Source organism: Plodia interpunctella, chromosome 6 (assembly GCF_027563975.2).
Source record: "Plodia interpunctella isolate USDA-ARS_2022_Savannah chromosome 6, ilPloInte3.2, whole genome shotgun sequence".
Lineage (NCBI taxonomy): Eukaryota > Metazoa > Arthropoda > Insecta > Lepidoptera > Pyralidae > Plodia > Plodia interpunctella.
This window is the reverse complement of record NC_071299.1, coordinates 9,190,433-9,218,269: the sequence shown is the minus strand read 5'-3', so window position 1 is coordinate 9,218,269 and position 27,837 is coordinate 9,190,433. Positions and strand designations below refer to the sequence as shown.

Below are 27,837 nucleotides of genomic sequence, written 5' to 3'. Positions count from 1 at the left end.
GTCTTTCAGTAGCGGTTAGTCTGGGTCCCAGAGAGCGATAGCCTTTACGTAGTCCTCTCTGTAAAACCCTAGGGAAGGCAAGGAATGCGATAGCCCTTATGTAGTCCGTTCCGAAACCTTGAATTAGGAATCCACTTTAACAAAAATCCGATACAAGTGTGAAAGTCATTTAATTCAAGATATTGTGTATGCTCCTTTATGTTGTAACTTGACTCAATATACGAGTAAACATTGGCCGATTGTATTATTTTCACAACTACCCTACAATCTGGAAAAAAAATCTACACCGTAAACAAGATTAAATTAAAAGAAGAGTGGGTAGTTGGGAATATGTCGACGTCGTCACCATCGCCGGTTACACTCACTCAAGAACAGTTCGCCGAGCTACTCAGTCGAATACCGTGTACAAGTAAAATGTCGCATAAAAATTTTACTCGCTGCACACTGCGCTATGATGGAGAAAGGGATCGGAACAAGGTCGAAGAATTTATATCAGCAATACAGATATATAAACAAATTGAGCAAATTTCCGATGAAGAAGCATTAGCAGGGTTGCCATTACTTCTGAAAAATACAGCAAGTACTTGGTGGCAAGGAGTACGTTCCGAAACACAATCATGGAATACTGCATTGAAAAACTTACGCGCCGCGTTTGCACCTACTCGCCAGCCTCATGACATATACATGGAAATATTCAAGAGCTCTCAAGGACGAGACGAGCCTATAGATTCATTTCTCTGTAGAAAACGAGCCTTATTGGGACAACTACCTGTTAAACGCCACAAGGAAAATGAACAAATTGACCTGATTTATGGTTTATTGAAATTAAATTTACGAGAGAAAATTGCCCGATCCGACATTAAAACATTCTCTGATCTAATGGAAAAGGCACGCCATCAGGAATCTTTACACGCAAAGGAAATTGATTCTGAACCAGGCTCAAAGTCAGTAAAACGTTGCACTTTCTGTAAAAAGAGAGGCCATCTCGCGGAGGAATGTCGCACTAGACTACGTATAGAAGCAAAAGAAAAAGCAGAGAAAAAGAAGGAAGACATTGCTGAAGGACCATCTACAGATAAACCTAAGCCACAAATTACGTGCTATGGTTGCGGAAAGATTGGTGTTTTTAGAAGCAATTGTAATAATTGTAAGAACCAAGAAACACCCCCAAAACCAGTTGCATTTTATGCCATACAAAGCACTATGCAGTCCCAAGCCAAAATTCCTACAATAAAAATCACCGTGGAGGGTGAAACAGGCTACGCTTTTATTGACACTGCGGCACGAACTAGTATTGCTAGCAACCACCTATATAAAAAACTCCTTCAAAAAGGTACACAATTCGAAAAACGCCCAAGTAGCATTACATTGGCAGATGGAACTATTAAGACTACTACCTTACTGCTAACTACTGTCAATTTAGTATTAGGAGGAAGAGAGCGACCAGTGACATTTTCGGTGATACCAGAAGCATCGGAAAATCGCACTTTGCTGGGAATAGATTTCTTGGAAGCATCGGGTATCGTACTCAATCTACCACAACGAGTTTGGTACTATATAGACGACCCCTCCCAAACATACAACTTCTTACAACTTCGAAATGATACCATACCGCTTATTGCTGCTAAAGCTCTAACTTTCAAAAATCCTGCCGTTACAGAATCAGTAGAAACAATGTCAAATTTCTTAAAATGGGCAAATGAGCTCACAGTCGTATCGCCTATGCCAGAAACACCATCTCCATTGAAAAGTCCTGAAAATTCACCCCCTGATGCCAAAAGACCAAAATGGATCCTACACAAACTGCAAACACCACCACGGCTAGAACGTCCAAGAGAACCTGCAGATAGTGCATCTTGTATTGATCCCCGTGTATTATATGTATCAATAAATCCTACTCAATTGTATTCCATTGACATTTCATTAAAACCTGACGAATGTCACTCATTAAATGATAATGAAAGGGAACAGTTTAACAATCTATTGTCAGAATTTAGTATTATCTTTGCATCTAATGGTGATGCCACACCATACATAGAACATAAAATAGAAACAGGTAAACATGAACCTGTAGTTGTAAAACCATATAGATTATCGCCCGCTAGGCAACAACAACTTAGAGTAAAATTAGACGAAATGTTAAGTAATGACATAATAGAGGAATGTGAGTCTCCTTGGTGTTCACCTGTCATTCTAGTTCCAAAGGGAGATAATGATGTCCGAGTCTGTATAGATTTTCGCAAATTAAATGAAATAACAATACCAGATAGATATCCCCTACCCAGAATAGACGATTTATTGCACCAGGCCAAAGCTATGCCCTATATGTCAACAATAGACTTACAGTCAGGATTTTGGCAAATAAGATTAAACATTGAAGACCAAGATAAGACTGCGTTTATTTCACCATTTGGTATGTACAAATTTAAACGCATGCCGTTCGGACTAAGAAATGCACCGGCAACCTTTCAGAGATTGATGGACAAATTCATAAACGGACTAAGGGCACAATGCGTACTAGCGTATTTGGATGATTTAATAATTAGATCTGACACTTTTCGCCAGCATTTACAAGATTTGAGAGAAATATTTATAAAATTACAAGATTTTAATCTAAGAGCTAATAGAAAAAAATGCAAGTTCGGATGCTCAAAAATAAAGTATTTGGGACATTTGATAGTACCAGAAGGAATAAAGACGGATATTGGGAAAGTATCAGCCCTGACCCAGAGACCAGAACCTAAAAATTTGAAACAATTAATCTCATTCCTGCAAACCGCATCATGGTATAGAAGATTTATAGCGAACTTTGCTGAAAAAGCAAGACCCTTAACCAGTCTTACAAAGAAACAAGCTTTGTGGAAATGGGATAAAGAACAAAAACAATCTTATGAAATCTTGAAAGACGCATTAACATCTACACCAATACTTAAACAAGCTAATTTCGAACAACCGTTTATAATCAAAACAGACGCAAGTAATTATGCTATTGGAGCAGCTTTACTTCAGGGGGAGGGCAAAGAAGAACACCCTGTCGAATACGCAAGTAGACTACTAACATCAGCAGAAAAAAATTACACAGTCACTGAAAAGGAAGCACTAGCCATTGTTTGGGCAGTAAAACAATTCAGAGGATATATTGAGGGAACAAAATTCTTAACGATTACCGACCATCAACCTTTAAGATGGTTGCTTAATTTAAAATCACCAACCGGTCGTCTCGCTAGATGGGCTTTACAACTGCAACCCTATAATTTAGAAATAAAATACAGCCCAGGCAAGACAAATGTCTTAGCAGATACTTTGTCCAGGCCTCCATGTGAAGAAGAACATTCTAATGAATTATGTTTAATCTGCACTGTAGAATTTGATTTACCAAAAAGAAATGAAATCAATATAAGAGCAGAACAAGAAAAGGATGATGAACTACTACGAATCATAAAAGCCTTAGAGGATAAATCTACCCAGGAAGATTTGGCACAATGGTCTAAAAGAGGCTACTTATTAAATAAAGGAGTACTATATCGATTCACTCCTGACCAAGAAGAAGATCATGCTAAGTTAGTGATACCAAAACATGAAATCAATAGCTTACTAAAATCATATCACGACGCACCTATTGCTGGACATTTAGGTGTAGACAGAACAGTAAAACGAATTGAACAGAATTTCTACTGGAAAGGTTTACGAAAGAATGTTATAAAATACGTTAAAACATGTATAGAATGTCAGCGCTACAAAGCTACAAATCAAAAACCAGTAGGTCTATTTCAATCTACTGCAAACAATCAAAGATTTGAGGTTCTTTCAATCGACTTGTTTGGGCCTTTACCTCAAGGTTCAAAAGGCGAAAAATGGATATACATCATAGAAGATACAGCTACCCGTTGGGTTGAACTATTTGCAATAACAGAAGCAACTGCACAACAATGTGCTTTAATTTTATTAAACGAAGTATTACTACGATATGGCTTACCTCGTAGAATTTCAAGTGATAATGGCACCCAATTCATATCAGCCGTAATGCAACAATTAACTTTTTGTTTAGACATACAACAATTTCTAAGTCCTGTCTACCATCCTGAGCCTAATATTGTTGAAAGAAAAAACAGAGACCTTAAAACTCAATTGGCAATATTAGTCCAAGACAAACATAATAAATGGCCCGAGATGTTACCTGCTGTGCGCTTCTCAATGAACACAGCGTACAATCAAAGTACAAATTTCACCGCAGCATACTTAACATTTGGAAGAGAATTACGAACACCCTTTGATGTTTCTCACAATTTTAGTGATATCGTACAAACAGAAAATTTTGTACCTGAAATTACACCACATTTGAGACAGCTTGCTAAAGATTTAATTACTGCTAAAGAGAACGTCGAAAATATGCAAGATGTTAACAGAGATAGAGCAAATACAAAAAGACGACCAGACCCAGGATACAATATCGGAGACCTGGTCTTAGTAGAAACACATCCGATTAGTTGTCGAGATAAACAATTTTCTGCAAAATTTGCCCCTCGTCGTGACGGACCTTATAATATAATAAAAAAATATGGCAATTCCATTTACGAAGTGGCTAATACAAATGAACCTGAAAAGCCAATCGGGAAATATCATTCTTCGGCTTTGACAAAATTTGAAAAGAGAGATCATGAAACTCCTGCTCCATGTCTACCTATTAAAAAACGCGGAAGACCAAGGAAGCAAACACCTTCATAATCCTGGTACTCTTACGGGACGTCAACGAGTACCAGAGGGGGAGACTGTAACGAGAATAACATGCACAACGCACGAACTCGAATACTTTCCTTGTCACACATATACCTGTCCTGCTCGACGCGCAATGATGACGTCTTAAGTTTGCACACGGCACCATCCACGGACCGCCTTTATAAGCCGTACGCGCCACTCCAAGCTCACTTAGCTAGCAGCAGCCGACACTGATACGATAACCTTTATGTGGTCTTTCAGTAGCGGTTAGTCTGGGTCCCAGAGAGCGATAGCCTTTACGTAGTCCTCTCTGTAAAACCCTAGGGAAGGCAAGGAATGCGATAGCCCTTATGTAGTCCGTTCCGAAACCTTGAATTAGGAATCCACTTTAACAAAAATCCGATACAAGTGTGAAAGTCATTTAATTCAAGATATTGTGTATGCTCCTTTATGTTGTAACTTGACTCAATATACGAGTAAACATTGGCCGATTGTATTATTTTCACAACTACCCTACAATTGTAATTTTTAAAATTTCGAATTATGTGGAGAATAATCGGTTTGAACTAGTCTCACCTGCGGCGTCCCTCGTACCAAGTACTGAAGCTATCTGAGGTCGCTCCTCGTTTATGACCAGCTCAGCTCGCTCGTTGTACACCGAGTGAACGCTGGAGATGCAGGTCAAGCGCAGCTGTCCGCGCTCGAAGCTGTCTGGACGCACCATGAACGACAGCTGGCTTATTGAGGCCACCTAAAATAATAAATGAATGAACAGACAACACTCAACGGTCCACAGTAAGTACTAGACTTGTGTCGATGGACACATGTCCAGAAACGGGTATAACACACCCAGAAATACCGTCAAAATTGTGAATCAGATATCACCAACTGGCAGCATAATTGAAAAATATTCCACTAGCGTATATAGCTCAATCTTTAAATATTTATACTTTTTTTTATTAATTAATATAATAATATGTAGAAAACACAACAGTGTAATAAACTTACAATTGAGAGGCTAAATACAAAGGTACTTAATTACTTTGAATTGTAATTAATTTTTACTTTGTTAAATCATACCTATTTCTAACTCTAATATTATTATGTAAATAATCCAATTAGCTGTTGGTTTACTAATTAGATAAAATGTATGTTTATTTCATGTCTTTACACAGGATACAATATGTTTAATATATGCGTATGTGATGTGAGAATACAGTGTGAGTGGAACAGGACTATATATTTATTCAAAGCAGAAGAAGACATATAAAAGTTCAATTACTTTGTTAGATGTCTGTGCCGTGGGCATAGGATCCGTGGCCTCCTCGTCCAGGGAGCTGTCGTGTAGCCTCGGTGTGGGCAGTAATACTGTGTCTTGACTGGGGATCAATTCGCCATCCTATAAAAAGAACAATATAAGTTATAGCGCACCGAGAAGTCGCAGGTTTGCATTAGGTTTTAACTGAGAATATAATTTTTTGAGAACAAAATTTATGATTTTACTGGTTTTCAGACAAGAGATTGACGACCTCGGTGGCGCAGTGGTAAAGTGCTTGCCTCTGAAGTGAAAGGTCCCGAGTTCAATCCCCGGTCAAGTCATGATGGAAAATGATCTATTTCTGATTGGCCCGGGTCTTGGATGTTTATCTATATATGTATTTGTTATAAAATATAATATCGTTGAGTTAGTATCCCATAACACAAGTCTCGAACTTACTTTGGGGCTAGCTTAATCTGTGTGATTTGTCCTAATATATTTACTTATCAAACGTTTCTGTCATTTCCGAGTCGTTATTAAATTAGAAGAGCATTTCTAATGACAAGTTATTTAGATTCTCAGTTGTTTCCTTAGCCACATAGCGTCGAAGAATATGATCTGCTTTTTTAATTATTCTTCTCCACTTCGCATAGTCTTAGGAATCGGTTTGGTAGTGGAGGGCGCACTGGTACGTATATCATCCTTGACAATAGACTTTTCAGAAAAGGGCCATGGTTATTAAACTATAATTATAAAGAAGGCTACTTCGAAATTCGAAACCATAGATACAAATACATTATTTTTCTTTATTATCATTAATCCGTCAAACATATGAAGAAAACCGATTCCCTAGGCTGATATTTATTAACAAAAAAAAAAAAGAAACTAAAGGTAGAATTTGATTTGAAATCTAGCGTAAAATGTGATTACTTCCATTCCAAAATCTATATATAGTTAGAATGACAAAACTAGGTACCTAAATCAATTTTCATTCTTCCCCGTCGTTAGTTTCCTTTACGACTTTGTAACCATAAACAAGAAAGTTTCGCGCCATAAAAATAAGCGATGATAACCACAACATAACCTATAAATAATGAATATGTTCACGGCACCGAAATAATTATAGTCCAAGATCTTGTTGCACTATTTTTATTTTACGAATACAATTGCTCCGCTGTATTTTTAAAAGTGGCTTTGTAAACATTCAGCGTTTGAAATACAGTAGTGGTCCCTAATCATCTATCAATAACATGGGTAGAAACAACATAGCATCAATAAAAGCTTATATTTATTTATTTATAAAATTTTAAGCCAAATTACACTTTAAACTAATTTATTGAATGTCACTTTGATTAATCTCGTTTAAAAAGTAATTACCTATGTCATTTATTAATTTTTTATTTCCATTAAAATATTATAAGGAAACGTCACGTCACTATTTCGATTTTTTTTCCGTAACAGAATTACGATATCACACAATGTATATCTATGCATAGATATAGTAAAACTGTTAGTGCGCTATGTCTGTACATAGGAGATATTAGGTTAGTCTTTACGGGGACTAATAGGAGCCAAAACATTTAATTTCGAATATTTGACTGTCTGTATGTTTGTTCGCGTTACACGTAAAAACTACTGTATGGAATTTGATATAAATTTCACAGATGTATAGGAGATAGTCTATCTTAAAATGTGAAATAGGTTTTATCGCGATAAGTTGCTTAACCCGAGATATTAACAAAAATAAGATACGAGCGAACGTACGTAATAAACGCAGACGAACCTACGGGCAAAAGCTAGTTTCCATATAAATATATATTACATTTTTACATTATTTACAACAATATATTTATACATTGTAAAAAGAATCGGATTTCACTTGTTGAAAATCAACTTATAATAACAGCATCAGTCAATATAAAATCGAAACACAAAACAACAGCGAGATCTTGGTCTAGAGTGGGTGGCAACAGAGAGCAAGTTTCCATTAATCAACGTCCTACACCAATTAGAGAATAACATTGTATCAAGAAAATCTTGATTCAGGGCGGTGCGGCCTCGAATTAGGAACAATAGTTCCATCGTGATGCCATAGGAAATTCAGTAATTGTTCCCAGCGTATCGGTTGATTACATCGTAGATATTGATGGTGCTATGTTGATAATGGATTTGTTCGAGATTGGTTGAAACGTTGACTAAATTAATTGATTTTATCACAACTGCAAATAGAGGGATCAATGTTATGTCAAAAATTATATTATTACGATATTCATTATCAATTTTTATTTTATTCGACAAAGTTGATAAATCATTCCAATGATGATTTGATTACAAAGTTGATAAATTGATTTTTTTTATTGATGATTTGATTTATTAACTAAGAAACCATATTCCATAAATTAGGGAAAGTATTTTATAAGAAATTATTTTCAAAATTCAGTAATTATTTATAATACAGAGGAGAATACGCATTTGAAGATAGATGGAGAATTTGAATATTTATATTTATTTATCTGATTCTTAGCATATTATGTGTATCATGCATATAAATATGAATTCTGTCATGCAACGTCAGCGGCGTGCATGATAATGTGCATTTAGCAATAGCTCATAACCACATTCGTTCAGGTAAAACCACAATAAATTATACACCTACCTTCCTCAGAAATCACACTACCTATTTAAAAAAACCCCATAAAAATCCATTGCTAGTCGCTTTAAAGATTTAAAAGCATATAAAGGTTTAGACAGACAGCGGGAAGCGACTTCGTTTTATACTATGTAGTGATCATACATACTCGTAACAATCTCTATAAACTTCATGTTTCACGCGTCGCCTCGTGCAGGAGCATACTACCATATTTAATAACAACGCGCTGCTTCCGACTTAATGGTGAAATTAAACAATAAAACACTAGATAAAATGCTGTATTAACCTGGATGGTGTCAACAAAAGGCCCAAACGCCTTCCAAGGACTGAAAATGATGTTCGTGTTCTCGTCGCCAGGGGGCGGCGTGCTGCGGTGTGGCGCGTCTATGGACACCACTGGGCTGGGCAGGATGCGCTGCTGTATCACTGGCTTGCCTTGGATCTGCCGGCATAATTGTACATTTGGAGAACATTTTCGAAGTGGAAACTTCTTTAGCGGCATTGTGCACTTTTGTGATGAGTAAAAAATGTTAAACTCGCATCAAGACACGTGACCCTGATCGAAAATTTGTAAGACGTCAAAAATGCACAACGTTAATATTCAAGTTTTCACTTCTGCCGGCACTCCCGGAGTGCAAACCAACGTTTTCTTTTTTCGCTATTTTCAATGGACTGATTTCGCTCAAATGATTATCATCAACCAGTGGCGTTTGGTTCAGCCTTAGAATAGGACCACTCTTTAACCTCGCGTGGATGTCGAAGAGTCACATAGCCAATCCACAAAACGTTATCCTTTATTTTATCCGCTGACCCCGAGCTTCGCGGCGTTACAGCTTCAAATGCAACCGGGAATACGTGATTATGTACATGTGTATGTATATTACAAAAAAAGACACATACATATGATATCTATGGTTATTTAGTTGTCTATTACATTGACAACTCAACCATCGACGGCAATCTATCATCTTTTCTCCTATCATGATGTCTGTAATCAGTATGGTCATTACTTGGATGATCAACAATGTCCTCGATTCTTGCAGGACGATAGGGCTGCGCCCGAATGATTGAGTGTTGTCATCGCTCACGGCAACAGAAGAGTAGTGGTGGGGCTATTCGTTGAATCTTATCGATAAAACTAAAAAAATACGAACCAACATCGCGATAGAAGCGTAGTGATGGGACTACGGGCAGGATCTTATCGACAAAATTGAGAAAACGAACAAATTAATATTCAAACTTAATCAGGCGAAAGGGATGCTATGAATAATTTAGTTTTCTGCAAAATCCCTTTATAAGATGAACTTGGGAGCGACTTCTTGCCAACCAAATTTATCTTTCGTTGATGTCATATAGAAACTGCCTAATTACTAGAAAAAATGTATTTTCCAAATAAATGATATCTACTAATTAACTTTTTAATCTTCCTCCTTTTTTTCAGTGTGGAATATATGCTATTGTCAGATTTTATTCAAGTTGCCTATTTAGTATGTACACTCTATAAGAATACAAAGTTTCGATTTTAAAACTAGTATTTTAAAGGAAACAAAACAAAAAGAAAGTTATCGTAAGGTAAACTAGTAGTACTGTAAGAATAAGAATTACATACATATATACACATAATATTGCAAAGACATTAATATTGCAAAGTTTTTTTATATACCTACCTAATGTGTTTAATAAAATAAAAAGTTAGCTTTAAGGCATATATTGTAATCAAATGTGTTATTAAGTTTTGGGTATTTTTACTGGAAAAATACCCAAAATTTAATACTAACTAGTATTATAAATGCGAAAGTAAGTTTGTTTGTTGCTTTGTTATCTCTTCACGCTCTGTGTACTCAAACAATCTTCTTAAAATTTTGCATTCATGTAGCACATAGGATACCCATAATCCCGGAAAAGTAACTGTGAAATTTACGCGTGCGAAGCTGGGGGCAAAAACTAGTTTAACAATATTCATTATAGAATATTTAGCCAATTAAGTATAAAATTTATCGACAATTTTTCTCCAATCACTATTATGAAGCGGGAGACTTTATTAAGATCGGATGCTATTTGATATACCTCGTAAATTACGTCGTTGAATCTGCTATCTTTACTTGGAATAATGTATCATAAACTTATTTCTAATAAAGATTTAATATTTTAAAGGCAATGTGTCGTGAATACGTACTTAAAATAAGGTTTTGGGTATAGTTAAAATATATGTGTCTCCCATTATAGTCAAATTAGAGTCTTTCCGTTAACATTCAAATATATAATTAACAATGTTTCAAAGTATACAATTTACTGATCCCATAAAACGTTATACCATAAATAAAATTACATGAAAATAATGTGCGGATATGATATCATTTATGTGACAGAATACGACCCGTGACTTTGGCTGGGATTTTAAGAAATTAGTCTAGATACCTCTAGTTGTGTACCAAACCTATCAAAATCAGTTCAGTATTATTCACCTGAATTTCTTTATTATTCATCTGTATTGGTGATGATTTCTGCACACGTTATCGTATTTATGTCAACAAAAATCTCCCCCATGCAATAAAACATCCTAATTTATATTCCTGAAGCGACTTTTAAGCCAACTTCCACTATTGCATGTTGGTAATGAGCATAACTTGACACATAACACGCGAGACGTGACGCGGGATTTGTCTCACGACATCTGGCGGTGTATAGCCAAAATAACCAATCTTAGATATATTCGGGATTATTTTTATATTACATGTGAAAATGTGACTTCCGCCTAGATATAAATTAATTAAAAAAAAAAATTAAGAACAAAATTAAAACAAAACATAATATCTAGCTCCAAGAATCAGCATAGCCATTTATTGATACTGGCATGTTACTTTAAGGAAATATATGATTTCCTTTTTAGAAACTATTTGGTAATTACCTTCACAATCACATCAATTACCTTACAATTCATAATTAAATGAAAGTAATTCTTGGTTTTAATGAAATTTTCAATGCAATTCAAGATCTTACAAGCGATATTTCATGTAAACTTCAATACAAAAGTGTTATAAAAAATCTCATATCCACATCAAATGCAGTTGTTCCATTCATTTGTATGCCCAGCAGGCAGACTTATTTCTTAGATTATTCCATATTTCTTGCATTATTACCATATTTCTTGGCTTAGCCCGACTTTATAGGATCATCTCGATGTGTCGCGCGACGTCGCACGAGAATTACCCGATGTTTACGTGCGCCAAATGGAAATATTAATTGTGACATTTTACTTCCTAATTTAATTTTAAAATGGGAATGTGTTTGCTTGTTATCATATAAAGATCATGATTTTAGGTTCAGATTTGGTTTATAAAGTTGTTGTTATGCATAATAAATTTCTTGTATATCGGGAAAATATAATTACATACGCACATTCAAACTTTTGCATTAATAAATACTGTTCTATTTCAAACTTTAGGAAGTCTAAGAACTGTCCTGAGGAAAACAATATAATAATGAGAAATCACTAGAAAAGGTTATAATAAATATAAAACAATTTTTAAATCTTATTTCGCGAATTAATTTTTTAGAGGATCTCAGCAGTGGGAAGAAAATATTTTTGCAATTTATATTGATCTAACAAATCAGTTGCAATAATTGACAATTGACTTGTTAATCTTAAAATAAAATTGACAAGATAATAAGTCACAAAACAATTAAAATGTTTTTAAAAATTCTAAATTTCTAAAAATGTTCACGTTTTGCGAAGGCAGCGCGATCTATTCAGCCACAATGGTCTGGGACACACGTCGAAATGGTTTACAACGAAAATACTCAACTTGCCAACTGGTGGCGAGGGAAACAAAATTGTAGAGGTTTATAATAAAAGATTCTATTTTTGTGAATGTTGCGAAATTTAGGTTTGTTTATTTAACTTGCTTATGAAATAATAACGATTAAATGTATAAATGCTGTATGATAAGACGCTGTGGTGGTGGTGTAATGGTAAAGACGCCCGCCTGTGGATATTAGGGTCCCAGGTTCGAATTCTACTCGTGCCACCTGAGTTTGTATACCGATCTGACTCATGTGTGCTCATGTATAGAAATAAAAAAATCCCTAAATACCTATTAATTCCAGATGACAAACAACCCGTATGCCAAATTTTATTAATATTCGTTGAGTAAATTTATCGTGATTGTAATTGTAAGTAACAAACATCCTTAAATTCAAACTATCGCCTTAATAAAATATCTCCTTGAAATATACAAGGAGATTGAGAACTTTGTTTTTTTTTTTTTCATTGCGCGTCATAACCTATACCATCGTCATACTTACAATACTGGTCGCAATTAATAATCATTAAATTCTTTAGGAAGTCATTCAATTGCAGAATAAGCTGGTCTGAAGTCTTAAGACTTTCCTGATAAAATTTTCAATTCATAATTTTTCACAGCGCAGTCTATAACAGTAATAAAGGAACATTTCTCGAAATTAAAATAGCATTCCTTTAAAATTATGCGGGCAGGCAATAAATTGCTCTGAATGTATGAAACTATACGACCATAGAGGTAAAAGTCGTGTATGGGTAATTTATTCGTTCCCGAGCTAGCCTTTGTGTTGCTAATTTCGTTTTATTATGTTCTTCTCTATCATTTAGGTACGTCATTGTGATGGTGAATTTACTGCAGCTTAATAGTGTCTTCAAATAGCTAAGTAGAAAACTATATTCTCCCCCTAATTCATGCTCAATGTCGTGATTCCAGTTTCATTCATGGCTGTAATAACTCAATGGCCCCCCGGCCTGATTCCATGATTTTAGGATCGGCCGCCGCTGACGTCAACTATCTATGGGAACGCTGTTGTTACCCACTAGCTGTCAAGATTAGGAGTCTTATTATTGGGCGGAAAGCACAAATTTAGATCACAGAGCACAATCAAATCAAATCAAAATCACAAACCGCGCTGTGTCATTTCAAAGATTTGCCTGTGAATTTACGAGAGGCTGCCAGTCTGACATCAATCCTCTTTGGAAATGTTATTGTTACCTATCGCTGCTAAGGCTTGTTCCTTAATGGTCTATTATAGAGGACCACATGTCTATATTTGACGACCTCGGTGGCGCAGTGGTAAAGTTCTTGCCACTGAACCGAGAGGTCCCGGGTTGGAACCCCGGTCATGATGGAAATCTGTTTCTAATTGGTCCGGGTCTTTGATGTTTATGTATATAATATGTATTTGTTATAAAATATAGTATCGTTGAGTTAGTATTTCATAACATAAGTCTCGAACTTACTTTGGGGCTATTTCAATCTGTGTGATTTGTCCCAATATATTTATTTATTTATGTGAAAAGTTCTATCACATCCATATTACAGAAGTTGCCTTCGTGTAAACTTAATAATCACATTTATTACATTATTGTGTTGGCTTAGCCCCCGAGGATAAAAGAGTAGTATTAAATGTTTGAATGTGTCTTCCAATGTAAATTGTACTTTTCGCTGCAACAGAGGCGGTTTGCATATGATCTCCATGCGATCGGCCGCGATCGTGGTGAAACATTGACTATTAAAACACTGGACTTTTGCCGGTTTATGCTATTTATGGTATATATATTTATGGGATTTCTTTATGGCACTTAACATCTACTGGTTCATCAATAAAGAAAGTGAATACTAATATAAATCATTGTGGAAGATTAGAAAGGTATTTTTCACAATATTGTTGGTAGTCTGATTTTACTACAGATTTTATGATGCTCAGTCTCGAAAAAGTAAATTTTAGTATTTTTTTATTTACGTGCTTTGAAATGTCAGCTATAATATATAAATCAGAGAAATACCTTTTACTATATTGGGTATGTCAAAAATAAAAATATCTATGGATCTTGTACGTGATATGATCATGGATTTAGTAAAAATTACCTACTAATTCCATGGATATGATATCCTATGATATAATTTTCGAGAATGAATTAACGTGACAATAGATGTTAATGTTTTTATTATTTTTTACCCAGTAAAATAGTCATAGTGTAAGAAACGATATAAAGGTATACACGCCGATTATTTTAATAGCCATTTGTCAGAAGTTCAGTCCAGCGCGTTAGTGTACATGTCAGTGTGAACATATAAATTCCGATCGCTCCACAATTCCGCTATTGACAAAGTATCGTTTAACATAATCAGACGGCAGCCCGTTTATTTGAAATCGATATAAATTGTATCATGGGAAATTTGAATTAGTTCTCGATAAAAGCATTATGGCATGTTTTGGTGGATGCTTTCAGCTACCATTGTAATTAATATTAGTACATATAGTATTATTTATTTATCACTTACGGGGTAGATAGAGCCAGGCTAAACTTGAAAGCCAAGTTCAGCGATACGGCGGGCCAGTTGATGAATTGATATGTAACAGTGATTTATTGCCAGCCTATGAGAATCTCCAGCTCATAGCTCTTGCCGTTGTAATTTAATTAGAAAAGAAAGTATCATGTTGTGAAATATAGTCTAAAGCTGTATTGTTTTTTAGTATAGTACGGTGAGCACACGAGCATGCAGATCACCTGAAGGTAAGCAAACACCACAGCTCACCACAGCTCATGGACACCAGCAACCTGATATGGGTCACCGGTGCGTTGCCGACTTTTTGAGAAAGCGATAGACTCTTTTCTTGAAACCCCTAATGTTAAAATTATTATGGAACTCTGCTAATAGCAGATTATTCCATAGTTTAGTACAGCGCAGAAAGAAGTTACGTGAAAAAGGGTAGTATGTAGTTCGTTTTGTTTGTGATTTTATTTAGATCAATGGCCTCGAAATCAAAACACGATGTTTGATATATATCACCAATAATGATTTTTGATTTATTTTTATGCGTAAAACAAAACAACAGCCGGTTCAACGATTCAGGAATAACAATGAATCTGAATGTCACTTTGAAATAATGATTTTGTAAGTAGGTAAGTTCATATCCTTTCTGGATTACGTTTTTCAGCGACTTTGAATCAATTCCGAAGAGTTGCTATGTGAGTTAAGTCAGTCGTCAGTACAGAGAAACTTACGAAATAACTTCCCAAATAAAATTCGCGTGAATTGAATATAGGAATTCAATTACGAAAAATTGGGGGACAGAGTGTCAAGCGTGTCGAGTTGTCAGCGTGACACGTGACAGATCGCGGATGTCACGCCAGAGACTTGTGTCAGCGTGTCAGGGAAGAATTTCCGATGTTACCAGAATACCAGCCCATGAACAACATTCGGAGTAAGTACTAAAGGTACGGACCCACGCGTTCTTGTGAAGTTTTGGCTTAATAATAATATCTGTGAGTTAGGCTAAAGAATAGTGGTGACATGTTAAAATTGTTTGATTTTTTAAAAATAAATTCTTAGTTTCCTTGTATCAGAGGTAGATTTTAGTACAAATATCGTCAGCATGGGTACATCACTCTCATATATTTCTGCAACCAAATACCACCACTTCCATTGTTGTGTTCCGCTCTGAAGGGTTAGAAAGGCAGTGTAATTACAAGGTATGTACTGTGGCAAAATATCCTAAGCAACGCGACCCAGGCGTTGCAGGCGTTGATTGGCTGTGGTAACCATTTACCATCAGGTGGGGCGCATGCTCGTTTGCCTATGTGGCGACTCTTTGGAACAGCCCTATTAACCGAACGTGATTGGATAAGGAAATAAAAATTATAATCATCAATAATATTCTGTCCACACAGCACAATCACGTGTGCGCTGTGTGTAACGCCACAGATTATTTAACTATATAAAATGTCACTTCAAAAATAAGTATATATTATTCTTCAGAGGCACTCTGGTTTCATTTACCAATATCAACAAATAGGTGTTCCCACACCTGCATGGTAGTAAAAAAAAATTATAGATTTATAAAAGTTAATAATAAGGTAACAAATACTTCCAATTCTCCAGGTGATAAATGAACTTGAAGAAAAACGTCAGAACTCACAATAACGAACAAAGCCAAAATTACTGAATCATTTATTAATTGAGCCGTCATTGTCCTCTCGATATCTTCGGCCACTTCCGATGAAAAATAATACTCGAACATGGCCGAGTTATTTGCGCGCGAAACAACAATGGGACAATGCAAACATTTTGGGAAAGCAGGAAACATTGCTTCGGAAAATATCAGATTATGACAGCGGCTTTTGTGCAACTTTATTAGAGTTCCCTCTAATGGAAAAACATTGGAGAAACGTTTGATAGAATAACTCTTCACGCGCAACTGATTGAAAAAATGCGATAATTGTAATACAAAAGATGCTTCACAGTTTGGACTTGATGTAATGATTTCATTTACCGTTATAAAGTTTTGAACAAACACACAATAATATCTTCGTAATTCTCGCGTAATTTTGGTCGATGTAACTACGTAAACGTACGAGGGATATATTTTTATTCATACCGTGTTTTGTGATGACAAAATCCATGTTGTGACGTACAATAAAAGCAAACGAACCGAGACGACGGGCTACGCTCCGTGGTCTTAGGACAGGAAAGGCGTGCAAAAATTTATATGTAAGACACGTGCGAGTATCTTTATGTATGGGTTTTTTTTTATTCTGTGAAAAATAAGAGAATGTATTGATGATATAATTAGTATACTGAGTATACGAATATACGATCAATTAAATAATACTTAATAGGTAAAGGCAAAATTTGGGAAATGATTTGGAATGTTCTCCAATTGTAATTGAACTAGCTTTTGGCTTCGCCCGCCGATTAATTTTCTTCTGCGTACTTCAAAATACATGTTCTTATTGCTTTTTGTTTCATGTGCGAAAAAACAGCTGAGTTACTAGGTATTATCATTGAGGAAGGCACGAGTAAACGTAAGCTTTTTAACTTGGTTTTACTTAAAAAAGGTCTGGCTTGTGATAAACCACCCGATATCTCCGGACGAGTTAAAAGACACCCGCGGGAAATTTGTCCTCCGTATCAGGTATCGTTAGTTAAAAATTGCGTTATACATCTCTGAGACTGTACTTGTATCTTATCACCTTATACTACAAGTTTATTTTTAGACCAATTAAAATATTCTTTCAATATTCATTTCGCTACAACTTTTGAATGGATGAACCGATTTTAATGAAACATATCTAAGAACCACCGCATAAAAAATTGCTATCAAATAAAAATAAAACGCATCCAAATCGGTTCACCCGTTGATGAGCTACGGTGCTACATAGATAGACAGACAGACACACTTAGTGGTCAAACTAATAACAATAATAACCTCTTTTTGGGTAACCTCGGGGGTTAAGAAATAGGGAAAAAGCCTGAGGTAAATTGTAAGCTAATGAGTAGTTTTCTTATACTGGCTTTCTTCCCGTTTTAATTTGGCTGTGATTGGCTCACCTAAATATTTCACAACAGAGCTCTGCTGGTGGTTCTGGGTCGTCGTTTGTTCCATACCATTTCTCTTAAAGTGATTATTTATGTTTATCATCCCTGTGAGCCGAGACGAGTGTATATTACAAATGCGAAAGTTTTTTTTGTTACTTCTTCATGCTCTTCTTTTTCTTCATTCTTCATTCTCTTCTCAACCAATCTTCTTGAATTTTTGCATACATGTAGTTTGAAGTATGGAAAAGGACATAGGGTACCTTTTATCCCGGAAAAATATCTGTTCCCTTTAAACGTTTACGCGGGCGAAGCTACGGGCAAAGCTACTTTAATATAAAGGTAAATCTAAAATTCAAAAACTGATTGACAGGAAATTATGCATAACACCAATCCCGAGTCGCGGTACAGCGTACAAATAATATTATAATAAATAAGGTTCCGTCCGAGGCTGACGTGGGCAACGTAATTAAATGCCAGATTGCGATGCGAGTAGGGATCAAAGGTTTACGTTGAGGCCGTTTGGAGGCAGTGACACACGCAAGTGAGGTCTGTTGCGAAGTGATAAGTCATGCCAATACTGCCGGAGTTGATTTAGCTATAAGAATACTACATTAGGCTTTTGGTATTCGTTAGCCGGGTCTTTGAAAGATTATCGTAGTGATATTGTGTAATATCGCGCGGTGGGTCATTATGTTGTATTGTATTTTCCTTTTCAGCCTTGTAGTCTAATTTTGTCTCTCTGATAAGATTAGTTACCATTATAGTTAACATTGAATTCCCTGTTACAAGACACAATCTGAAATGTTATCTAAATATTCATAAGGTTGTAATAAACAAGAGAAGGATTTATAATTTTGTTCGAGCATCGGTATAGTAAAATAGACAAACTGAGCACCAATAATATGAACATCTTTTGTCTTCATCGTGTGGCCGGTTTTACAACGCCTGTTATGTAACTTTGTATGAGATAGTCCGGAAAGTTGTATGGAAATACTACACTTTCTTATTATCTTTACCTTTCTTTGTGCGTTGACTTCGCTATATCGTTCATTTCACTTATACAAGAACAAAGCGTATTAGAACAATTTGTGATAAAACATGACTGTTTTTTTATTATTTCATATCTCATCCTGTAACCGATTTTACAACGCCTATCTTGCTATATACAACATAGGAAATCTCGAATCGAACACACACGTAGTCAACTGTTCTAGCTCGTTTTGTTAAGCTTTATTTATGGGTTGCCGATCTCTGTCAGACTGTATAACACAGACCTGTGGGCTTAGTGCGGGTTTGTCACCAATCACATCGCGCCATTGTGACGCAACGACAACCACACAGCAATGTCATTTGTTCGCTCTCGAGAAGTGAAGTGCAACGCACTAACCTCTCTGTTATCTTCGAATATAATAGAATATACTCACGTCTCGTCCGTTGAGTAGCCACGTGAGGTTGGCTGGCGGGTCGGCCGGCGGCGACGTGCATTGCGCTCGGAGGGAATCCCCTGACGCATACCAACCCTTCTCAGCCTTTATCGTGGGCTTCTCGGGAGGTAGCTCTGTGGAGAGATTGGATTGTTTAGTTGTATTGTATTATTCATAAATGAACGTGGTAACGGGAGAGATTTGGTATTGTGAGGTTGGTCGGTCTCGTGATGGATAGTGATGGTAAAAATTTGTTTTTTTTTTTATTTTTATTTATTTGATTTGATTGTGTGCGAATTTTATAACAATCTGTAGGAAAATAATCATGGTTGTCAGGTCAGTTCATGTTCGCTGAAGTATTGTCGTGGATTACCCTCGATGTGGCTTACACAATAGATACAACCGCTCAGAACTATAGCCGTATTGTAGGCCTGTTGAATTCTATGAAATCTATGAAGAGTCTAAAAATCTATGTGGGCATTATTTGCCGACAGATGAAAGAAATATATTTTATCTGTAATTGCCGATATGTCCACTTTATGTATTCCAAATATGATTTGATTCCGAATGGTACTTTTCCCCTTTCATCTAAGCATGTTTTTTATTTTAAATTCGCATATGTAACGCTTCATAAGCCAGCTAAAATAAGTTTGAAACTGTAATTATATAACTGGCCGCCCTTTAACTTCAACCGAGGGAATGCTGTTGGTTCCTATAAGCTGTCAATGTTTCTTATTCATTTCTTTTCGCCACCTCGTACGACATCCACGAGAGGATATGAGTGTAGGATATTCTAGGTTTAGAACCATATAGTTACTTTTACTCATTGTTGTGATAATTATGTATATTAGAGGGACCAATGGTACAGTCACTGCATAACGGTTGGTTGTGACAGTACCTTTGAAAATCTGTAAGTGTGTACAGTCGACCTCAAGTCAAGTTACCCTGCATGGATCTCTAATATCGGCGGTAATATCGGCGATTTTCCAATGAATGTGTGTAGCTTGATGGGTTGAGGTTGAGGGTTACACCGCGACCCTTTAGGGCGGTAATAAAAACTGATGCTTTGGTGTTCACCTTTTATTTTCCTCCACTGTACACTTAAGGATTCGCGTGGAATACTAATAAATACTAAGGGGTATCGCTGGGACAGGGTTAACGAGCTAGGCCAAAAACTGCATCATAAAAATATATTGTTTCTATTGAAAAAAATATCAATAAGGCAATTTTAATTGTAGATTTTTGAAAAAAGGGAATATAACTATTCTTCTTCATAGTCGTATTCCTCATGGCTGAGGGTCGTGGTTACACGGTATGAAACACATGTAACAACTTTCTTGGCATTATTAATGAAGTGGTTTGCCAGTGCCTATATATGACAACTACTATACATGACTCAGATTGGTATACAAACTCATGTGGCACGAGTAGGATTCGAACACGTTACGCTACGACATCCGTCGACGGATTAACGCAAAACAACGTAAAAACGCATAGAAATTGTATGAAGTTTCAACGTAAGTAGGCACATCATAGCATGCCAGTGTCAAACCTATAGGGTTATATATACATATAGGATAAAACAACGGAGCACAACGAATCTATAAGGAAAAAAAATATTCAAAATTTCTTCTCCGCAGTCCCCTCTGGTTATCATTGCCATAATTTGATTCGCAGACACGCGTTAAAAGCCAAAACGAATGACACATATACCTGGAAAATTAATTTTGCCCCAAATTGAGAACGATCGAGAAATAGAAAATTAGTATAATTTATTTCCATTACGTTTAGTAGGAATTTGCGATTACGGTAAATTAATAATTTGAATTAATTATTTACAATATTATATAGAAGGTATTTCACGTTTTTTCTTTATTTTCGAGTGTGATAATTGCTAACACTGGTGTCAGGTAATTAGTAAAATTGCTTAAAGGCAACTGACCTGATTTTACAACTACCTACCTAACTCTAGTGGCAAGTAGTTGGGTACACACTAGTGAACTTAAACTATTAACCACTGCGGGGTTAGTGCGAGTTTGCATTTCACTTCTCACCAATCGAATCGATTCGAAGTGAGATGCAGCGACTGCAAATATAAAAAAAAAATAACACGACTTCCGAACCACGGAGGAGCTCAAGTTAATATATTTTTGATCACCCATCCAATGACCGACCATTATGAGAAAGAATAACTTAACCGCCACTATCACAAATAATATAAACAAAATGGCGTGTGATACGGTTAGTGCATTCACTTTGTGAGCGAAACGTTTGACGTAGTAACTATTCATAGTAACTAGTAATGCTGGCTGTATATTACAGCAAAACAGTTCACCGAACTTTGGTGAATTCGGCATACGTTACTGGTATTTCTTTCCGGTAAACAAAGGTTCTTATACAAACTACCCAATGTTCATTCATTCGCGTCGGCATGTCGCGTCTTTTTGCTGCGAACGAAACTGCGGCCAATAGCTTGTCTAACTTATGTTATAACTTAAGGAATTAGGTCAGGTCCCCTTAAAAGGTTAGGGGTATTTATTATGGGTGTACAAAATTAACAATTTATTTCCCAAAACTTGGTAGCAAGTGCTTAAGGGATTAAAGGAATAAACCCTCTACTGATACATTTGCCTTAATTTTCAGAATCGTGCTTGTTATGTTGAAATTGAAAATGTTCGTCATATCGGTTGGTGAGCTGCTTTAGAGATATTGTACGTGAAAGCGTAATAAACTTATTATTATTTTATCTATGGGATTCAATCACGGCTCGTGTCCCGGTCCTTTGGGGCTTGCATGGGGATATTGGTCTAACATGTAAAGGACTTGTGATACGTTTGTTCTAAAATCGTAGGGGGCACTATCCAAACCATGGCCGCAAGCACCATGTAGATGTTCATACGATCAATTTTCAGAAAGTGTAAGACTTGATTAATAAATAAATAAATATTAGGATCTAGCCCCAAAGTAAGTTCTAGACTTGTGTTATGGGATAGTAACTCAACGATACTATATTTTATAACATATACATATATAGATAAACATCCAAGAAACGGGCCAATCAGAAAAATATCATTTTCCATCATGTCCCGACCGGGGATCGAACCCGTGACCTATCGGTTCAGAAGCAAGCACTTTACCACTGCGCCACCGAGGTCGGCTAATAAAATGGATACGAGTACTACAATACACGGGGTTATTGTAGTCTATGGGTGTGAGATATTTGTGAGAAATATCGTCTGCCTAACCAATGTCATAATACAAACACGTATGAAATAAAATGACGGGGATTCGCAAGCTCCATCAATGGGGCCCCAAAAAAACTGCACGATGCAGAAATGCAGCCTGGGGCAACAGTAGTGGAGCGGCTGAGGGTGTCAAGAGTTTCGGTTCCGGTTTCACCATTACGGGACTTGGCTTATTATTATTATATTGTATGTTGAACCAAATAAAATCAAATCTTATAAAAACTTTTAATTAAAAATAAAAAAAACTGATCTCTATTTTAAAACTTCAATGTGATTACTAGTTATTGCCCCTGGCTCCGCCTGTGGAAAGAAGCCTATGTTGTAAGTAGGGTAGTATCTAACCGCGATAGGTTAGGTATTCAATCATATGTAGGTATAATACAGAAAAATGTGGCCATCGCAACTCGTACATTTTCGATAAAGAATTGATACTTAATTTTATACAAACGGATAAACATACGGATGTATGTATGTATATGTCACAGTAAGATTAAAAAAAAGCCAAATAACTAAACTTGAACCGTTTTATAATTATATTCTTAGTAAGATAGTAATAAATCACCTGCTTATCCGTATGTTAAGGCACATAATTATACCCCTAGGGACATCTACTCATATATTACGATTTTATCTATTTTACTGCAACATAATATACTTTAAACAGTCGTGATTGGTACCTTCAAATTGAATACATATATTATTTACAATAATCAACATTTCCTTTAATCTGTCTTTATAAAAAGCGGGTCTAATTCTCTAAGGGGTACATGATTGAAATGGCTTACTGCGTTAGCTTCCACGTACCCGATATATTGGAATCCAGTTTATTTTGGATTCCCATGGGCCACCTCAATAATCTGTCGTAATTTCCTTTTGAAGTGAACCCATATTACGTCCCGTGTGTATAGAGGATTTTAAGAAATTTTGTTACGTCTATGATTAAATAAATATAGTTGAATTGCACAAATTGGCCGTAAAAGAACTTTTTCTGTCTCTCTCTCTCATTTTGAAATTATTCCCTGCTACTACCCGTCCATAGAGCGTGGGAGCTGCTCGCGCGCATTTTTTCAACAAACAAACATCCTCACAATCTTTCGCGTTTGTAATATTAGTAGAATTAAAGATTGTACATACTATAATTAAATATTTTTTTGAAATATCAAATTTATCTATAGAATGCTAACATATAATTTAGGTAGTCATTCGTTTATGTCAAATTAAAATTATTTCTTATGTACTGATTTTAATTTTAATTTTAGGTTAATTTAGTTGTTCTACAGTATATTTTTAAGCAGTTTAAGTTTAGTTATAAACAATTTAAATGTTGTTAATTAATTAATTGATATTGTTAATAAATACTTTGACAAATACTAATTTATAAAGATTCAAGGCCAATGTAGGATGGCGTCGAACCGAATTCAAATTAAAATTTTCGTGGAAACGTTTTCGATAAAACGGCTCTTTGTTTTTGTCGCGTTGGAAATCCAATTTGCGCGTTAATTTACCAATCGGAGTCGCAAGTTCGTGTCGTTAGCTAAGTTTGATGACTTAGGCGGAGGTTTAGTAAAACATTGAGAAATATTTTTTTTAAACATTCACGGTAAAATCTGGTAACAAATAATTGTTATAATATTTTTTTAACCTTATTCTTACATACCTCCTCTGCCACGTATGTCCGTCTGTTTGCGATAAACTCAAAAACTTCTGCACGGATTTTCATATGCGCTTTTCACCAATAGATAGTGTGGTTCCTGAGGAAGGTTTAGGTGTATAATTTATTATATTTTTACCCGAGCGAAGCCAGGACGTGCCGCTAGTGTTAGATAAAATAAACTTGGAGGGTTTAGTAAAACACTGAAAAATATTTTTTAAAATCATTTACAGTAAAAGCTGGTGCCAAAATAATTGTTATAATAAAATTATTTTCAATCTTTGTGCGAAACGTTTATTATTTTAGACAAAATAAACTTTCGATAAATTGTTTTCTAAGTTAATCATTATGTTAGAAGGATACTTTTTATCGCGAATGTGTGCGCGATTCCTGTAGGATTTGGTCAAAAAGGCTATAGCTAATTTAACCGATGGTGCTACTGCGCATGAAAACTTAAGTATTTTTTAAAAATAATTACAAGGGCGAAGTCGCTTTTTCCTAATAAATTGATCGGTCGTTTTCAAATAAATGGGGACATACAAAATATATGTGACAATAATCTTTTCCGCTTCATTTAGATCAATACTCTCAAAACATTACAGAATCAATCCGATTCCCAACCAACTCTACTCTAACATTAATATAAAACACATCTTAACCCTCTCATACCGAATCTTCCTCTTCTGAAATCTTGGGCCTTACTTGAGATCTAAATCCGCTTTATTTTGTATTGTTTCCTTTACCATACAAGATCCCTGGATATAAGCAGTTTGTGCTCAAGAGGCTACTTGCGATGTGCATTTGTGAACAATGATGTTTTATTCTATGTTTATTCTACCGTTCAGGGCACATAGATACATTGTGCGAGTATTGTGAAACTTTAGGGACACGTTTCCTAGAAATCCTTGAATAGTGTAACTTTATGACCCTATTCTAGGGTTATTGACAGATTCAGAGTTTAATAATTTGCTTGAAATTACGAGAAAAGTTTTGATATTAAGAGAGAAAATTTAAATCGAAATGAAAGCTGTACATAAAATTTAAGAGTTATGAGTTTAACTCGCAAAACGTAACGTAAACGTAAATTTATAATAAATTGATTAAAACAGAAAGTCTTGAAAATTTACTTTCATAACATCGAACTATAACACATCCAAAACTACAACATTTCTATAAAAACCGTATTTATTATCGAAAAATGAAGTTTTTATAGAAATAATATAAGAATACGAACATGTAACGTAGTTGACATGCATCTAGCCTATACACATTTAAATTGTACATCATTACCTATACACATTTAAATTGTATGACAATTCATTATTATGATATGCCTGATTTAATTGATGCGCTCAACATCGGCTCTTGACAAGGAAACTCCTCAAAGGTTTAATGTTGAATGAAGATTTTTGATTTAACAACTATTTAATTTATTTATTCCAACAAACTTATTCCATTTATTATTAATTTGTATAATTTACGCTCTTTGGCCAATTTCCTGGAAGAAACATTAAAAATTAACGTTAGTGGATAAACTCCCAGGAAACAAGTAACTAAAATTCAAATTAAATACCTGTTTGTTTTATTTCCACCAAACATGTCTTTAATTTGTATAATTTACGCTCTTTTGCCTTCCTAGAAGAAAAAAAAAGTTAGTGGATAAACTCGCAGAAAACCATTAGTCACAGTCGTATTTTCTCAATAAAGACAAATTGAAGTCACGTACGATTTCATATGATTGCTTGTGGCAAGCGGCAGCGAAAAACATCGGATGTTTATCAAAACAAAGGTAGGAACCATCACAGACTTATATTATGCTAGATAGAGCATCGTTTGTTAATCTTTGCAATTATGGCGGAGATAAACATGTAAGTAAACAAGTAGTAAAGGTTGGTCTCATAGATTAATTAACTTTTTGACGAAGCATGTTGCAGATTTCTTTATGTAAACATTTTGACGAAGCTTCTTGCGGATTTTACTGTTGTATATTTTGACGAAGCTTGTGGCGGATACTTTTCTGTATATGTTTTGAATAGCATGAAATAAATTTGTAACCAATTCTTTATTCAAATAAAAAGTGGTAAAGTAACTGACATGTGCAACGTGCTTGCAACGTGATTTGACATGCCGAGTACTTGTATATTACAATGACACTAATTGGTATTTGCATGGCATGCAAGTCTGCAAGCTAAGACTGACATAATGTACTTCCGCCCTCGGCATTAATAATAACATTCACGAAAACAATAAAAAAATATATAAAAATAACAATAATCCAGTATCCCGATATAATCGTACAAGAAAAGCTATGGTCACACGCTATTTATAGTAGTTGTACGTAAGCAAATACTCAATTCGACATAGCTATCATTGTTGTATATATTATTAAAATTAATTAGGTAAGTTAATTGTAATAATATCTACAACACAGCTACTTCAAATAGAATATCTCTTTAAAACTAAAACTATACTCTTAGTTTTAAAGTATTTCATGCAGATGCGCTGTCTAGACTTTGTATAAATCTATAGAAAAACGCTACTTGTTTGAGCACGTAGTACGAAACATAGATGTGAATGAAAAATAGAACCAGAAAGTCATTTCAAAGTTATACGAGTCCAGCTTGTGTATAAATAAATAAAAAAATGGATGTAGTAGTGTGTATCTCTATTTTTGACACTCAGTTGTGCACTCAGTGCAGAAAAAGGTTTTTGTAATAGTTTAAAATGCCGATGATAGATTTAAATAAAAAAGTGATGAACAGCACATAGCGAATTTTTTATCCCCGAATTCCAAGTTATGGTAATCCTTGGCGTAACTTCTTACATTTATAAATTAAAGAAGAGATGATTTGGACAGGTTCCATTAAAACTGGAAAGCTTCAAGCACATGTCCCATGGAGGAAAATCTTAATCCGGCAGTAGGATCCTTGATGGCTCTAAATAGCAGGATAAATCTTCAAAATTTAATTGTAATTTTTAACGCGAACCCTAGACTTGGGGTGTCACAGTTCAGTGTAACCGGAATACATCAATGAGAGAGAGAGAGAGAGAGAGATGAAGTCCTGTAAAAAGGAGTTAAAAACGAAATAATTTCATTTTCATTTCATTTATTCCATTTTAACAAAAATACATTGTGTCGGAATTTAAGAGTCAGATTGGTGAACAAACGCTCGACGTACATCCGGATCCGAACCTGGGACTTTACAATCACAGTCCCACTTGACTACCTTCTCCGTTAATTTCACCTGCCCCAGAAACAATATTTGATGTTCGTTCGTTATCGCTCAGTTGGAGTGTATTGACTTTTTCAGTTCGTTGGCGTCGAGACGATGTCGCTTTTTATCTCGACGCTCTCGAAATGCGAATCTATTTCCAGAGGTTTTATTAATCGAGTTTTTTTACTTTGGCTTGCCGTCTTTGTAAAATCTAGGAGAGTTAAACGGAAAATTGTATGATTTATGGGTGCAGTGAACGCACATTAATGGTATGGGAAGGTATGAGCGGTCTTTCTTTTCAGTTTCACCCGTGATTGTCACTAAGCTTTTG

At 35.4% G+C, this 27,837-nt stretch overlaps 1 protein-coding gene across 1 annotated transcript in view; it reads right to left on the bottom strand.

Moving 5' to 3' along the window:
- The window catches only part of LOC128670481 (uncharacterized), a 222,066-nt gene that overhangs the window by 48,472 nt on the left and 145,757 nt on the right, over nucleotides 1-27,837 (bottom strand). The window contains exons 5-8 of the mRNA XM_053746161.2: nucleotides 19,396-19,529; nucleotides 8,911-9,066; nucleotides 5,999-6,115; nucleotides 5,293-5,467 (exon numbers count right to left, since the gene is read on the bottom strand). Coding sequence (XP_053602136.1) covers nucleotides 5,293-5,467; nucleotides 5,999-6,115; nucleotides 8,911-9,066; nucleotides 19,396-19,529 — 582 coding nt within the window. The remainder of the gene's footprint in view (nucleotides 1-5,292; nucleotides 5,468-5,998; nucleotides 6,116-8,910; nucleotides 9,067-19,395; nucleotides 19,530-27,837) is intronic.